General features: G+C 39.3%; 1 protein-coding gene across 4 annotated transcripts in view; it reads right to left on the bottom strand.

The window, feature by feature from the left end:
- Positions 1-504: 504 nt before the first annotated feature.
- ANO1 (anoctamin 1) overlaps positions 505-17,929 on the bottom strand; it is a 68,656-nt gene continuing 51,231 nt past the window's right edge. For all 4 annotated transcript variants that reach the window (XM_038405638.2, XM_038405641.2, XM_038405639.2 and 1 more), the window contains 9 exons: positions 17,199-17,310; positions 16,540-16,597; positions 16,328-16,428; positions 15,689-15,834; positions 12,725-12,877; positions 9,986-10,038; positions 6,550-6,734; positions 3,138-3,243; positions 505-1,246 (listed from right to left, as the gene is read on the bottom strand). In XM_038405638.2, coding sequence (XP_038261566.2) covers positions 986-1,246; positions 3,138-3,243; positions 6,550-6,734; positions 9,986-10,038; positions 12,725-12,877; positions 15,689-15,834; positions 16,328-16,428; positions 16,540-16,597; positions 17,199-17,310 — 1,175 coding nt within the window. In that variant the 3' untranslated portion in view covers positions 505-985. The remainder of the gene's footprint in view (positions 1,247-3,137; positions 3,244-6,549; positions 6,735-9,985; positions 10,039-12,724; positions 12,878-15,688; positions 15,835-16,327; positions 16,429-16,539; positions 16,598-17,198; positions 17,311-17,929) is intronic.

Below are 17,929 nucleotides of genomic sequence, written 5' to 3'. Positions count from 1 at the left end.
TTGTGCTGGTACTGCTTCAGAACCCTTAGTAGACTATGACAAGACCACAATACAATCTAGGGCACTGGAGCACCTGCACCAACATGAATATTTCACCTGATGAGCTTTTTGGGTAAGTGAACAGCTGTCAGTGGTGCACAGAGTTGGGATTAAGGTTAACGTGTTCTGCACCGACTTCATCTTCTTATTTTTCACAGTGGGGAAGTGCCCAAATAGAAGACTCTAGTGCACAGCAGACTGCTAGCAGGGTCCCTGTGGAGTCTCAGCTTTAAAAAAAAAAAAAAAAAAAAAGCAATTCCCCCACCCTATCCCTGTCGATGGGGTAAATCTTCCAATGGGTAATTTACTGTGCACCAGCTTCACTGTATCTAGCCTAGTTATATACTGTATGATGTAAATCTTTTCAGACTCCTGACAAGGAGAATTTTGTTTGCCTAGGATCTGCACGTTCAAATCGAGATTATGTCTGCCAGGGGAGCTGAGCTGCATCTTTTGAAACTGAAGATGCCTTATAAAGTTTATATTGTTTCTCTTCTCCTGTTAAGTGAAACGCTAGAGCACATTGTAAAATTGACTTTGCATATATTTTGTAGATCTGCCCAAAGCCTTTCAGGGATGGACTGCCAAAAAGATTTAAAATTATTATGATTTGAAATTGACTTTGGTTATTTCTTAATTAATAAGCTAAAGTCAGATTCTCAGAGAACATTTCTAAGTACCAACATTTTGTTAACACACACTAACATCCACAGTGTTATCTAAGTATGAAATATAAAAATTCCCTGCATTACTTAAAAAAAAATCCTATCAGAAATAGAATGTGGCCTTCCATATTTGTAAGAAGTGCATTTCTCACAAAGATGGGAGCAAAATGGTTGCACATACTTAAACATTCACCTGGTTGTCCATAAATCAAGTCTTGCCCTTTACGTGATGGCTTGTTTATCAGTGGAATGCCTCAACAAAACAAAACTACCCTCCTCTTCTATACATCAATGTGATATGAATGGCAGGAGGACATGCTTCCGCTGTGGCTCCTTGAGAGCTTGGGGCTGTGATTGTTACAGTTTTCACCTTTTTTCATGTCCTTGTCTTTCCAGGTTTCTAGCATTTGCAGCTTTCCCTGTTCTTCTTTCATGAACACCTCCACCATGAGAACTTTCTCTTTATGAATCTGCTGACTAATGTCCTTGGGAATGTCTGGGATAATCCAGTCCACAAAGTCACTCATAAACATGACCAAGTTCTGAAAAATAGATTTTAAGAAAATGTTAGCAAGGTCAAATGAAACAAGAATAGATATAGATATAGATATTTAGATTTTTGTTGTAGTTCAGAAGGGAGAATATTTTAGGCTGGGCCTTTCTCTTCCTCACAAGCATGTTGAAAGTTCCATGTATCAGCTATTTAGCTTTACCATCACCTTCCCATAAAGATTAGGCGACAGAGGAAAATGGCAGGAATAGGTCTCCCTGACTGATACAGAAAATATACAGTAATGAGAAGACAGAGGGAAATACTGTAGTTGGTATATGGCTGTTTATGCTTGACATTAACAGTGCATGAAAAATGACTAAGTAGGCTGAGAATTTTCTGATGGAACAGTTCACTGTTACAAAATGCTGATTTGACAAAACAGAACATTTCATGGGAACATAACCATTTTGTCAAAAATGTTGATGAAATAGTATCAAAACATTTCAATAAGGTCAAAATGTTTACTTCAATTTTGATGTTTATGTAATCCATTATGTAAAATATTTTCATTTAGCAAAAAATGCAGAGATTTTGACTTTCCTCCCAGTTTCAGAGGAAATCAAATTTTGAAATCTTGGCATTTCTCATTGCTAGAAATTCATTTTTTGGCCTGCTCCAGAAATGACTCTAGATGAAATCCATTCAGGACCAGCATACCAGTCTATGTATCACTTAAGCAGGCTTGGTTTAGAGGATTTTGAGGCCCTGTGCTCTATGGAAATTGGGGACCTACATTCAAATTAGGCCCAGTGACTGCCACACCTCATCTGCTGTCATGACAGAGGGGAGGCTGGACCAAACCGCTTGAGTGACTGTTTGAGCTTTGCTCCAGCTTCTGCCAGAGCTGCACGACATGAATAGAGGGCCATACAGCAAGTGCATCCAACCCATACATACCTACCACACCAAGCCTGAATGCACTTCCCAACCAATATATACCCCAGAAACCCTTCCCCAGTCCCCACTTATCCTGACAGCCACCCCATGTATCCTATCAGCCCTGACATACATCCCTCTCACTGAAGCTCCCAACACCACAGCTCCAGTTGCCATAGGCCCCACATCCTGGCCCCCCATTACCTCCACAGCCTGCACATTTCACTCCACTGCTTCTTAACATTCCCCACTTGCCTCCACCCCTCACCCCACAGCCCTGAATCTCTTCCCACTTGCCCAATAGCCCACCAACAATTTACCCCCAGTCCCTCACCCACTGCTTTGGGATCTTCCTGGGGCCCCCCATTCCTCCCATCCTGGCTCAGCTCTCTGCTGCTGTCCCGGGCTAGGGAGGCTCCTCCTGATTCTGGCTGCCCAGTGACTCTCTTCAATCCCACCGCCTGCCTCCCGCTCACAGGACAAGACGGGCAGGTGGCTAGGCCAAATTTGAATGAGTGGCATTTCTACATGGCACATGGGGTCAGAGCGCCACTCAAGTTTGGCCCATCACAATGCCACCCATCCAAATCCGGTGAGCAGAGCACCCTGTATTTTGGGGTCCCTGTGCAAGTGTACAGAGTGCACATTGGCTATTCCAAGTCTGCACTTAAATCCTTCTTAATCCCTGCTTGTAGGATTTAAATGGGACCTAAGTGATGCACAGGCCTTGTGCCTCACCTCCCATTAAAGTTACTGGTCTATATACACTGCATGTGGTGCAAGGAGCAGTGCATCCCTGTGGGGGATACATCCTGTGGCTGTTCTGTGGCTTTGCATCATGCTTGAGAAGGTTGTGAAGATCAGTGCCCTCAGGGAGGAACTCTGACTGGTAAATGATATCCAGTGGACTCTCATCTCATTTAGTTAAGGAATACTTTTATGTATGTATATGTGATCTCTCTTTCCTTGTTAGGAGTCTGAAAAAAATTTACATCAAACAGTACCTGAAAAACTATCACAAATGCTAATCTTGCTGCTAGGACAGCCCAGAAGTCCTTTGAAATTTCATATTTGTTTTCAGACCATGGGGGTTCTCGGTAATCTTTGTATCTGTAAAACAAGACATAGTAAATCAAGGATGTTGTTTTAAAATGTTCACACAATTAGGGATTAGTACAGAATATGCATTAAACAGTAATTCAGATCTTCTTGATACAAATCCCTCTTACAGAAAGGCTGTGTAAAAATCCAGCCAAACAAGACAAAACTAACAGCCTGCCACAGCCTTGAAATTGTATGTGGATTAGAAGAAGACAACTCTTAAATGTTTATGCTTTCTGATCAGTATGAACAATATAAACTCAGAGTAAAGAGGGGCTGAGCTGCAAAATTCAAATCACAATCTCAACTTCTTCCAAGTTTGGGAGGTATTTTATGTTTCAGGTTCAGCTATAAGAGCAAAATACTGAACTCAAATTGATATGGTGGATCAGAACTCCAATTTTTAGATTTTCACATATAGGAAAAACAGAAGATTGGAGTCAAGCTCTTGCTGAGTTGATATGAAAGAAGAATTTCACTATAGCACTGGTTTATATATTCTATGAATCTGTGATATATCAACAGCAATTTTATTTTGTTTTTAAAAAGTATCCTGACCAAAAAATGGAAGAATTTAAATTAGCACCATTGTATTATAAATTTATGCAGGAATTATATCTCCATATTATGAAATGTGATTTTACAAGAAGAAAGGGAGTGTGAGAGAAAAGATGGAATGGGAATTAAAAAGGGACTTATGGGGAAAGGAGAGAAGAAAACACAATGCTGTGTGTTGGGCCATGAAGCCTATTCTTCCCTTCTAGTCATAATTCTACACTGAAAACATTTCAGTCAAACTGGTATTTCCTCCCCCAAGAGAGATCACCTCAGGGATACAGAGGAAAGGAAAGGTAGGTAAGAGTAGATAACTTTGCTGATTCTAGCTGGTTTTCACTTTCATGTCACAGTAAATGTGATTTTTAATTTTAATAGTCATTTTAACAGATTAACTTTTGATTTCGTTGACAGTTGTAAATAGCATAAATTAAGAAAAACGCTGAATGATCCACCCTTTTTTCTCTTGTCAATTTCTGTCATTTTCCAATAGAAACAGACCAAAATCCTGTATTTTTTTTCTGTAATGTCTCCAATCTTTGTCCTTATCTTTGCTGTTTGAATTGCTCTCATTGCTGCTCTTGGCTTTGATCCCCAACTGCAGGCTTTGAGAACATTTTGAAGCTGATGCATATCTAAGTTAGCCTAGGCAAAGAATGCATTTCAACATTGACCCAGATTTCTTGACCAGCTGAAATATTCAGCAAGAATTTTCCTTCAAAAATGCAAATAATATTTAACATTTGTTTTGATCACACTAGTTCCATGTATATTAGAATTTTAGATGGGTCTAAGACCAAGGATTTTATTCTGTCAGTGCTGAAGTCAATGGGAATGCTATACCAGGAGGGATGGCAAAATGGGCCCACAGTGTAGACAAAGTTGCCATTATTGTCAGCTTGAACTACTGGATCACCTGGACAGTATGATAGGTAGATCTTGAAGTAGTGTCATTGCATCCGTACATCATGATTAGGGTTGGCAGACTTCAATTTTTATTTTTTTTCATTTTTGATTAATAGCTATTATTATTTTAAACAACTTCTATTTTTAAAGTTGTGGGAAACTAAGGAAGACAAGGTTGTGATTGGAATTAGGGAAAGTGCTGACAGTGATGTTTCAGGGAGTTCCCAGCACTGACAGCTGAGCTGCAAGGACCCAATCGCAGAAGGGCCCAAGGCATTAGGGAACAAGATGCACGGGAGGCCCAGCAAAGTGCTGGCCCAGCAAAGCAGAGACCCTGGCCAGGACTGCAAGGAGGAGGATGAGCCCCCAGCAGCAGGGAAGATCACTCTGCTGCTGAACAGTTCTGCCTGGGAATGGCCCCTATACTCCTGCCTGGTGAGTGAGAGAGAGGAGTCGTGATGGTGGAGCTGCAGCGTAGTTGTGGGGCCGATGACACCAGATTCCTGCAGGCACATAGAGTGCTGAAGGCTGCAGCCAGAGCAGAGACCCCTGGCCAGGACTGCAATGAGAAGGATGAAGATGAACACCCAGCCGCAGAGAAGGCCACCTTTCTGGTGAATGTCTCCATCCCCAGGCAGGAGACATTCAACAGCAGGGTGGCCTCCTGGTGGCCAGAGGCTTGCCCTCCTCCTTGCAGCTTGGCCAGGGGTCTCTGCTCTGTCCCACCAGGACCATAGCCTTCCTTGCACTTTGTGCTGCAGGGATCCAGCATCAGTGGCCCCACAGCAAGTCTCTGCAGCTTCTCCGTCATGGCCCCATTCCCTCACTCCTGCGACAGCAAGGCTGCAGATGCTCTCTGCACTACTACAGGGCCAGAGACATCCAATCCTTGCAGACACAAGGTGCACGGGGGAGGCTGCATTTGAGCCATTTGTAACAGATGGATTTTTTTCCCCCGTCTATTTTAGTGCGTCAGTTGAAATCAATGTTTACCGACATCTATCGATTTAAATCAATTCCTGCCAAGCCTAATCATGATGCAAAATTGTGACATCTTGGCAAAATGTAATCTTCTTGCCCCAAAGCATCAGTATGCTGTGAAGTGACTGCATCAAAACATCATGTCACAGCACAACATTACGATGTGGTGATATTTTACAAGCCTCAAAAATAGAATCATGGAAACATAAGATCATCTCAGTAAAATGGCGCCATCCTGGAACAAGCATGTTGCAGAAGACCCTCCTATGATTACCAGTATCACCCTCTAGTTCTGTAGTGACTTCAAGTGATGCAGAGGCTTTTTGGCCAAGCAAAGGAGAGAAGTGCCTTGCACTGACCCACCAGCAGCTTTGGGTGATTAAGAAGTGGTGTTGCCCTATCCTGAGCAGGAAGGATGGGGGTTATGACTTTTTAAAAGTGGAGGAGATTATGACTTTTTAAACTCACCAATCATGCTAGATCCTGAAATTGGATAGGGGAGTTCCATACAATGTTGGAAGTTTGGGGTTGTTTTTTTTTGTTCCCTCCTCTAACCCAAATAGTTGATAAATACTTTGTCAGCAATAAACACTTTGCAAATGCCCTGACAAGTATTTAATGTTTACTCATTTTCTCAAACTAAGCAATGCATATGCTACAAGTGCTGTGGTAACTTTACCTATATGCAAAGATTTCAATGGTAACTGCTCTCTCTATTGGATAAAGAAGACTGAGCTGCCAGTAGACTACAACAGGACTTAAATCAGGTGGGATGTGATTGTGTAACTATGAGTCCCACCAGATGCACGAAGAAGCTAGTACCTCCATTCAACAGGGAAAATAACTTAAAATGGCTATCATTTAAGAGAGTACCTGCATATCTGAACCTCGTAGCCAAGTTCCATTGGGTCATTTGGAGCTGTTCCTCCTTGAAAATCGCTGACATTAAAAGAGGATAGCGTATGGTTCACGAAGCCATGCATGGTGCCATTCTCACTGTACATATACAGGTACACGAGGCGTGGAATGAAGTCAGATGTGAATGAGATCACAAATGCCTAAGCCATAAAAGTAAAGAATGAATGCAATATTCAGGTAATTCTTAGTGGATAATATACTCAAGTGCATCTTCCCCACATAATGCTTATGAATCGAAGAAATGGTATACAGTGGGCTGATTCAGACAATAAGTCTAAATCTGCAGCCCATGGGATGCTAAGGATATGGAAACCTCATCAGTGTGATGTTTGCTGCTCAAGTTTCAGAGCTGCATGGTGTCAAGTATAAGTAGCTTTATGTTGGTTGAGATCTCTATGTAAATAACTTGAGCTCCCTGGGGAATCCAGATATTGTCCCCTTTTTCATTACTCGGTCCCCATCACCCTTACGTAGCACAAAACCTCTATCTGCTATTCCTCAAATTCCACAAACACATGTACTAGTCCTGGACACACTACTTTTTCTGTTCCCACTTCAGCTTCCTCTCAACCCCTATCGCAAGCCCTCACATTCTGTGTTTAGGGTAGACAGAAAGAGAAGATTGCAGTCTGAGCTTTGGGCGTTGAAGATGGGGGCTCCAAACAAATGACCTTGCAGAGACCCCAGATTTGCTTCAGCTGGCCCTGCATATCATATAATAGCTGATCACAACAAAAAGGGAGCAAGATCTCCTTGTAGCAAAAGCTGCTAAAGATCACTACAACTTGATCAACCATGATCAGACCCAGACTCTAGATTTCTTAGACTTTGCAGACTTTTGTTTGTTTTTTTGTTTTGGTCTTTTGCTATTCTTAGATAAATGACTAGAATAAATAAATAGCAGGTATTTTTCTTTTTAAATACCAGTAATGTTTCCAACCTTAAAGGTGTCTTAGATTTTACTGTGCTTTTCTGTTGTTTATTAATTATATTAAGTCTATGACTGTACAAAATAACTTGTGCAACATTGCTAAAAAGCAAAACACCATGCTATTTCCCTCTGCTCTAATTACAACTGGTCCCAGATGGATTGTGTAAGCTCTGATTGATTGCTCTGGATGTACTTTTATGTGCTGCAACCAACTCTTGAAATGCCCTCTGCTTTGCAAAAATCTGTTAATTTTAATGAGGTTTTTAACTAGATCAAGATAAAACAGCAAGCATGTTGGGCCAGATGGCCTTTTTACAGTCACTAAAATTTCTTATTCTCCTCAGGTTTTATAAATAAGCATGATATACAGAATGCAAGGACAGCCAATTTAGTTGTGTTCTCCATAGCTTTGGCTTTTCTCATTTATTGCTACCATGAAAGATTGTAATTTGTGTGCAGCTCATGTATGTGCAGTACAAAAAGTTTTACTTATGCTATGATAGAAAACAGAGAGTAGATAGATTAAGGTAAGGAGAACAGCAGTGGGTAATGCCTGAAGAGAGAGATTGCAGAGAGGAATGTGGGAGAATAGGAAGATTTTCTAAGGCAAAGAGGAGAAGCAGAAAAGATGAGAAAGGCGAAATTAAAGGCAGAACACCAAAATATAAGACTGATTGGGAACTAGCTCTGCCAACAATTCTGGGTGCTGCCTCTGAGAGTTCCCTTCTTGGAAATAAGGGCTTGATCCAAAGTCCTCTGAAGTCAGTGGAAGACCTTCCATTGATTTCAATGGGTTTTGGATCAGTCTTCAGTGAGAAATCACTTCCCAAGTTACTGAGGTGCATGGTGGAGGTAACCTGCTTGGAGGGAGGGTGATGGGCTATATGCTCTTTGCTATCCTGAGGACCACTTCAAGAGTGGGACAGGCCTCTGAGTAGCCTCTCATCTTCTTCTTCCAGTTGGAAGAAGACTCCACAGTGACAACTGTCCAGGAGCTAGAGAGGGAGCTTAAAAGTAGAGCTGTGCAAATAATAGATTTGTTTAGTTTTCTGTCAAGTCTGAAAATTCAAGAAAACAATAATTTTGAGTTGATCAGAAAATGAAAATTTTCAAAACTTTTAGTGAATAGAAAAGTTAAAAAAATCATTTTGGGTCACACAAAATGTTTTGTTCTACTCAAAACAAGAGGCTCCATTTTGATTTTGATTCTTTTTCTTTTTTAATTTTTACAAAATGAAATTCAAGGTACTTTCAAAATAAAAAGTCATTTTGAATAAAAATGTTTAATTTGAAATGTTGAAATAAAACATTTTTACTTTTTCAGAATTTTTTATAGGCTATTTCTTTTTGACCAAAGCAATTCAACAAAATCTATACAAATTTGCACAGTGTTTCAGTTGACCCAAATCTGCATTTTTTCCTGAAAAAAATTTTGGTTGAAAGATTTCATCCAGATCTATTTATAAGATAATGTAAGGGGAAATCACATCCTTAGAACTTAAGGCTGGGAGAAAACCAGAGACTCCACAGATGCATGGTATTCAAGACGAGCCACATGTCCAGCATTGTCTCCTCTCTTGTTGTTTCTAGACCCTCTTTTCACCTTGTTTGTAACTTTGACACAGATCTAATTTTTGCTGGGTGTGAAGGGACTGTGAGATGAAATAGTGTTTGTTTGTGTACCACATGTCATACACACATACACACACACAGAAAAATGTGTAAATGTAAAGAAAAGTCAAGCTATTCTACTGTTTTAACCCTAATATAAACGTTTTCTGAAGACTCGAATGATCCAAAGCAGTCTGATTGTATGACACATTGAAGTAGTCTTGCATGTTTTCCTAAGGGCCTAGTCTGCATTCATTGAAGTGAATGAAAACTTTCTTATTAGTTTCCATAGCTGCACAGAGTCCGAAAGACATGGATCATATCACATCTTCCTAATATGAACACATCATTAAGAGTCAGATCCCCAGGTGGTGTAAACTGAATGCAGTCAAGCTAAACTGACATGCACCAGGTGAAGATCGGCCCAATATGTGTAGAGGGGAACAGGTTTTTTTAATTAGCATTTGTTTAAAAATGTGGTCAAGGAAAGATACTTACAAAATATCTAGACCACTAGGAAGCAAGGCTAGTTTAAGGTCAGCAGATGCAGTAAAAATAGTCTGGAAAAAGACGCCAAGGCTACCACTGGTTAAGTTTACTATGGCTTTTATTGCCAATTAGCCTCTAGTACTGAATCTTTTAATTTTGCAAGTTTTAATAATGCATAAATAATATATGATACACTGTGACAATGTAAAACTAAACCTTGGACCTGATTCTCTAGTCGATGAGCTTCTTTAAATCGTGACTCCACTGACTTCAGTGGAGATTAGTTAGAAGAAAACCAGTGTAATGGAGTGGAGAATCAGGCCCATTGCATTCAAATTTTACTGACAAAGAATTACTTACATTTATTATTACAGCAAGTTTTCCTACACCTCTGAGGATATTATACCAGATTCCTATGGGAAAGACAAACATGGTGGTAAATGCTTTCAGATTGTTAAACTTATCATTGTTAACTGAAAATATCATGTATTTGCCACGTCTCGTGATTGCACATCACTACAGCTTTATTTAGGGTTTTATTGTCTTCAGTTTGTAACAAACCCTATTTCATACAACAGAAACCAACAGGAGCCTAAAATGTGGCTCCATACATCCATATTTAGACACCTGCCTCATTTTTAAAAGGACCTGAGCCAGCCACTATTTTGGGTAGGGGGGCAGGGGGGAGAGAAAGGCAAGGTTACTGCAAAATGGAAGAGAGTAGCAGGTATATAAGCAAAAAAATCATGAAGCTTGATCAAATGGGCCCAAATAATTTTCAGTAGGAATGAGGAAAAATGACACATGGGGAACTAGAATCTCAACAGAAGATCCCTTCTTTGCAGAATATATTGCTCTGTTGAGAGTACCAGTCTTAAGGGATCTGTCATAAACTACAGCTTTCCACATGGATGCCTTATTTCTTTGCATTGCCTCTGCCCTCCTCACCAGCAGCATGGTTCTAATGAAGCCACTCTGGTAAGGTTTCTCCTTGCTGCTCACTTCACCGTATCTGAGGTCCCCTGAGCATGGTTTTTTCAGTATGGAGGCTGTGCATGCAAAAGATATACTGACAGCATATTAACTTAGTATCAATCATGGGGGTTTGCTGGGAGGACGATGCACAAAGATCACTCAGTCCCACTGCGCAGTCTCTCCCTATATTCTGTGGTGTCTTGGTATAACACACTGACTTTCTGTATATGATAACACACCCAACCAGCAACTGTCCCCCTAGAATTGTAACAACCTTCTGGTTACTAATCACAGCTAAAAGAGTTCTCCTTTAGCTCTAGTAATAGGGGCCTGTGTTTTTGGTGCTGAATCTCCCAGGTTTGATCTGTGCCAATGACTCTGGTATTTAGATGTATAAGGCCACAGTTCCATGACAAAACAGCACTCCAGCTGGGACTTGAGCTTCTGTAGCCCTTAGATGAGTTTGTCTAACATCTACTGGTTTGGTGCGTGTTTACCATACATAAAGTTTCCAGGGACTAGTACTAGAGAATCCTATGTAATTAAGATAAACCCTGAGCAACTAATAAGCACGGGGTGCTGGAACAAATTGTATAGCGAGGCTCCTGAGAGGCATTGAATCAAACTTTAAATCATGTATATGATAGAAACCACTTAAAGTCAGGTAGTGCAGCAGCACGCTCAGTACCCCTAGTTCTAGCATCTATAAATAAAGAAATGGTCAACTCCATCTTTCTCATCATTTATTTTGAATCTGGTCATTGTTAGTATATCTCTTTTTAGCAACAGTGACTTAATTCGTGTTTCAGAAAAACTAGGGGAGCAGACAAATGCATCTGTTTTTCCAGCAGAGTTGTAACAGAATCAGATATAGGGCCTTCTTCTGCTCATGTTTAAAGGTAAATCTTGGACTGTGTACCAGTTGTGCTTGGTGAAGAGCTGACTGTGGAGAGCAGAAGCAGGCCCCTGGTCACTGCCAGTGATTGCATAGGATTTCTGTTATCTAGATTCTAGAACATCCCCTCTCATTATGCATGGTCCTCCTTTCTGTCTGTTGAATCCTGTCTCAAGCCTTATGTGGTTTTCTTCATGACAAGGTGATATTTTGGCCCTGTGGAACCTTGGCAGAAACTCATTTTAATCTGAAATTCTCCTAAAATATCTCAATAGCACTGAATTACAATAAACAGACATTTTAAAAACACAGCAGTTGCTGAAGAAGCCAGGGAACTCACACAAACTACAGAAAAAAGGATGTGATGGTGATGGCAACAATTTGACAAAAGGAAGGGAAAAGACCACAAAAACAACCCTTCATGTGTCCTTCAATGCCTAGGCACAATGGGGAGCATTCAGAAATGCCTCAGAACTGTGGAACACATTGTATGGTAATTAACAGTAGATTTTCTTTGCTCAGATTGACTTATACTATAATGTGAATAATTCTTTTCATTGAGTTTTCTGTTTGTGAATTTCCAGTATCCCAATTAACTGGTAATGAGGGATAATAGCTTGCAGGTGCAAATCCATCTCTCATCTCCTCTGCCGTCAAGAGATCCCTCAGGTAGCAGACCTGGTACTGTGCTTCTATGCAACTGTAGGACCTGGTTTCAGCCAGATCCACTGCTGTTTCTAGCCTCCAATGTCCCAGAATTCATACTGGCCAGGAAAGAAGCAGCTGAAATAACTCCCACATGTTTCAACAGTAACTCAGTATCCCCTTTGCCCCTATGTATCTCCCCTGCCCAGCTGAGGAACTGGAGTTTTTAATGCAGAAGCTCTTGTTTCCGCAATAAAACTTGCATGGCCAGGAAGAACTATTGATGTGGAAAACCATGCACTGTATCTCATTGTTTTATTGATCATTCCTGATCCTCAGATGTTTTATCCTTACTTAATAAAATATTAATCTGAATTTAAAACACTGCTTTTAATATTTTAAAAGTAAAGCTTTGATAAGTTATGACAATTCACAGCTAAGTTACACTCTAATGTTTTCAATTGTACTATAGAGATCTTCCTGTTAATTAACCCAACTCAGCATAAAAAAATTCCTGCCATCAATCAATAAATAAAAAAGGAGTAACATTATCTCATGACTAGGCTATTTGGTAATCTACTTACCTATATCTTTTGCTCTGACTGCAACTGGTCTTCTAAGCTCAGTGACAAATTTCTTTGCATCTAAACGTATTTCAATGATGTTGTTCAACAACGCAAACAAAGGAGCCAGCGGGAAGGATGCAACAAACAAGGTTACAAATCCAAACTGGATAACTGAAAAGAGAAAATGTTTTACTGAGAGTGCTCTGTAATTATGAACTGTGCTTTGGTGTGTTACAACAAATTAATGCTTCCCCCCTAAATGTTTCTACAAACCCTATCAACATAGAGAGACTTGCTAGTTATACCTCACATAAATTTCAATATGAAGTTGATTAATTGGTACTTCATCCAAGCATAAAGAGCCATAAGTCCCTGTTCTGATAGTTTGTGCTGGTGAGGCAGCACAAACCAACCACAAAGATGCCCTAAAGGGGCAGCTGGGAATTCTTTTGACATAATTAAATCCCCTGAGTGGTGCAAAGTGCGCCAGTGGTGCAAAGCTTTCGGCCACCTGCTCCCCATCTGAATAGGAAGCATGTCAGAGGCAGAGAGGAGTCATGCTGGGAGTGGGGCTGGAATGTACCACACTTCAATCAGTCCTGGAATGGTGCTTATGAGACTGCAGCAACCAGCATAACGCAGAGCATCCTTAGCATCCTCCAGGATGAGGGGAATGGAAAGGTGGATTACAGCTACCTGTCCCCTGCTCCCTCAACAGCAGTAAGCTGACACTCTATGCTTAAATTAAGTACTAATTCATCAATTACTAATAGGGCTGGCAAGTGATTAAAAAATTAATGGCTAAACAATTGTTAAACAATGATAGAATACCATTTATTTAAATATTTTTGGATGTTTTCTACATTTTCAAATATACTGATTTCATTTACAACAAAATACAAAGTGTACAGTGTTCACTTAAAATTTATTTTTGATTACAAGTATTTGTACTGTAAAAATAGTATTTTTCAATTCACCTAATACAAATACTGTTGTGCAATCTCTTTATCATGAAAGTTGAACTTACAAATGTAGAATTATGTAGCAAAAAACTTGCTTTCAAAAATAAAACAATGTAAAATTTTAGAGCCTGCAGGTCTATTCAGTCCCACTTCTTATTCGGCCAATCAAGTTTGTTCACATTTGCAAGAGATAATGCAACCTGCTTCTTCTTTATAATGTCACCTGAAAGTGAGAACAGATGTTCTCATGGCACTGTTGTAGCCGCCGTTGCAAGAGATTTACGTACCAGATGCTCTAAAGATTCACATGTCCCTTCATGCTTCAACCTCCATTTCAGAAGACATGCGTCCATGCTGATGACGGGTTCTGCTCGATAACGATCCAAAGCAGTGCGGACCAACACATGTTCATTTTCATTATCTGAGTCAGATGCCACCAGCAGAAGGTTGATTTTCTTTTTTGATGGTTTGGGTTCTGTAGTTTTCTCATTGGAGTGTTGCTCTTTTAAGACTTCTGAAAGCATGCTCCACACTTCGTCCCTTTCAGATTTTGGAAAGCACTTCAGATTCTTAAACCTTGGGTCAAGTGCTGTAGTTATCTTTAGAAATCTCACATTGATACCTTCTTTGCATTTTGTGAAATCTGCAGTGAAAGTGTTCTTAAAATGAACAACATGTGTTCGGTCATCATCCGAGACTGCTATAAACATGAAATATATGGCAGAATGCGGGTAAAACAGAGCAGGGGACATGCAATTCTCCCCCAAGGTGCTCAGTCAGAAATTTAATTAATGCTTATTTTTTTAATGAGCATCATCAGTATGGAAGCATGTCCTCTGGAATGGTGCCCGAAGCATGAAGGGGCATACGAATGTTTAGCATATCTGGAACATAAATACCTTGCAATGCCAGCTACAAAAGTGCCATGCAAATGCCTGTTCTCACTTTCTGGTGACATAAATAAGAAGAGGGCAGCATTATCTCCATTAAATGTAAACAAACTTGTTTGTCTTAGCAATTGGTTGAACAATAAGTAAGACTGAATGGACTTGTAGGCTCTGAAGTTTTACATTGTTTTGTTTTTGACTGCAGTTATGTAACAAAAAAATCTACATTTGTAAGTTACACTTTCAGGACAAAGAGACTACATTATGGTACTTGTATGAGGTGAACTGAAAAATACAATTTCTTTTGTTTATCATTTTTACAGTGCAAATATTTGTAAGCAAAAATAGTATACACTTTGATTTCAATTACAACACAGAATACAATATTTATGAAAATGCAGAAAAACATCCACAATATTTAATACATTTTGGTGGGTATTCTATTATTTAACAGTGCAATTGAGTTAATTGCATGAGTTAACTGGGATTAATCGACAGCCCTAATTACTAACAACAATTTGTGTGTGATCTGTGTGAGATTGCTGGAGTATCTGTGAGGATTCAGCCCAGAATTCAGGAAACAGGACCAAATTTTATGCTCTCTTAAACCAGAATTAACTCTACTAACTTCAGTGGAGTTATCGTTGGTGTACAGGGGCGCAACTGAGAGCAAAATTTGTCTCTTGGAGCCAAATGTAAATGGTGCTATAAATATAGTATATTTCAAACTGTGTGTTAAACTGTAACAAAGATCAACAGATAACATCTGGTATTTCAGTACTGTATCGAGGTATCTGGAACCATGGCTGTCAGCTATTACCACAAACGTATGGTATGGGAGATAGAAGCCAGCCCTTTTCCACTTCAGCTGTTGTTATAGGGCTCTTTTATCTTCTCTAGGTTAGCCACTCTAGGACTGTAGTATACATACACAAACACAGGCCATTATGCCATACCACATGAACCAGTTAGTCACCTGTAACAGCCAGCAGGGTTTCAGTCACTGCTACGGAGGACATTTTTATAAAGTAGTGTAACATGAATCATATCTGCTAGTTCAAAGAACTCAACTCACCATCTCCACAGTTATATGCATTACAGTTTAAAACTTAATTATTTTCCACTTCACTCACTCATTTCCATGTATTCTGGAGTAAGCCCAGCAAAAGGTTCCAAGTTATAGTCCACTTCATAGCGTTGTTTTTTTTTCATATGCTCCTCATGATCTAAAGAGCGTTGTTGCTTTAATTTGATATATCTGATTAATTTCTTCATTTTTCTGGAAGAAAAAAAAATGATCAGCTTAGCAGGTTTTTTCCCATTTAAAAAGCACCCTCTGTTTGGATGGTTCAGGAATGACAATTAAATTCACACTAATAGACACAAAAAAGCCTTATATCATCAATTTTCATAATCTGTACAAAAACTGTGTAAAAGCCAAAGGTAAAGACAAGCAATTAGGGATCAGCACTCACTGATATTCAAATCTAATAACAACTGAACCAAATACTGAACATCAAACTTAGCTTAAAGAGTATAAAATCAATAGTCTTTAACACTTTTCAAAGAAGTCTGCATGTTACAAAAATACATAAGGAGTTTGAAAATGCTATGGGGTACAAAGGCACAGCTATATTGCAAGCATAGTCTTGCTGTAAAGATTTCTTGCATGAGGACTATAAACCAAAAGAAGCCAGATGTTTGCATCATAAAAGGCTGATATGCAGTGTACTTTACGTATAGTATAAAATGAAGGTAACTATATTACTTACGGGATACCAATCTCAAAGAGATTATTCTGAATCAGCTGTTTGCCCAACATGATAATACTAAGCTGGATGCACAATTCCATTAAGCAACCACCAGGGGCACACTAAAGCCAGGAAAGGAGATTAAGTCAGCATTTTTGCCAAATCATTTGATCGTGAATTCACTGTTATTTTCTTGATCAATGATGAATATGCACAAGATAAATTGCAATTACCTCTTCCATTCGGAAAGAATGAAAAATGTAGACATAATCTCCTGGACGTCCAACAAATCTAGGATAGTTTGAAAACAATGGTTAGAATTATATTCTACCTTCTTTATACATCTGATCCTGCAGTCCTGCATATAAAATAGCTAATTCTTTGAATGAGAGTTACACATGCAGAAGGACTTTAGGATCAGTTAATAATTTGTCATCACATAGTAAAGTTCAGAAAGGACAATTTTAGGTACTTGTGTTTGGAATATTTTAATTTTATTTTTTAAATTTAATTGGTAAATTAGTTAAATTATAAAGTTTTTACCAAGTTTTCTAGATACATCCTAAGTATTACAGACACATATCTGCAAACTTATTTTAAAAGTACATCTAACAAAGAAAAATAAATGAACTTTAGTTAAAATGAGATAACATGGGGAGATGAGAAAGAGAAGTGGGAAGTCAAGCAAGGGGACAACACCAGAAGAGAGAGAGAGAGAGAGAGAGAGAGAGAGAGAGAGAGACAGATAAATTCTATGGATCACACACTATCTTTAGATGTATGTAAGACTCCCAGTACTAGCTGCACACTGAGATTCAACCAGAACATGGCCCTACAAAAATAATCTCAGAGTAACAGCTGAAATTTTAAACTATATGTCTAGGTTACTCACCGGCCTTTGAAGAAAGCAACATAGAAAATGGGAGTGTAGGCATTGACAAATTTCAGAAGGAAGGCCTTGAAGATCAGCCGCTCTTCAAAACTCTTGTCTGTTTTGGGGACCTCTGAAGTAAACAAGACACACATAAAGGAAACTTCTGGACTGGAAAGTGTTAAGGGTTTATGAAGTTGGGACTTTGGAAAATTCCCTAATGTAATCCAAACAACTATTCCCTTAAGGATGTATGAACATATTTAAATGGAGGTGCAGAAACCTGATCCCACTGAAGGCAATGACTAATGGGAAAAGAAACAAGCCACACAGATAACTTATTCTGATCTACTTAATATATGTGAGGTTTTTAAAAAACAACAACAAAAGAGCATAATAAAACAGGAGGGCTGTCCTCAAGTGAAGTCCATGGGAGTTGCTTGCATGTATTGATGGCAGAACTGCACATTTAAACAAACAGCTATGGCAGGGGAAGATAAGAAAATTGATTAGAGAAAAAAGAAAGGTAATTTGGTGACCTACTTTACAGTATTTCTCAAACGGTAGGCCCAATTTGATAACAACTCCCATGAATCTCACTTGCAATGAGAATATCCAAACTACTTGTGTCTGTAAAATTAGTATGGATCTAGCATAAAACATGAGATTGGATAAAATTTCTGGCCCTTCTGCTTCTGGTCCTGTCTGAAAATAGCACAAGAAAATTAGTTTTACAGTGTTTTGGCACTTCT

Source organism: Dermochelys coriacea, chromosome 6, assembly GCF_009764565.3.
Source record: "Dermochelys coriacea isolate rDerCor1 chromosome 6, rDerCor1.pri.v4, whole genome shotgun sequence".
Lineage (NCBI taxonomy): Eukaryota > Metazoa > Chordata > Testudines > Dermochelyidae > Dermochelys > Dermochelys coriacea.
This window is presented reverse-complemented; position numbering and strand designations above follow the sequence as displayed.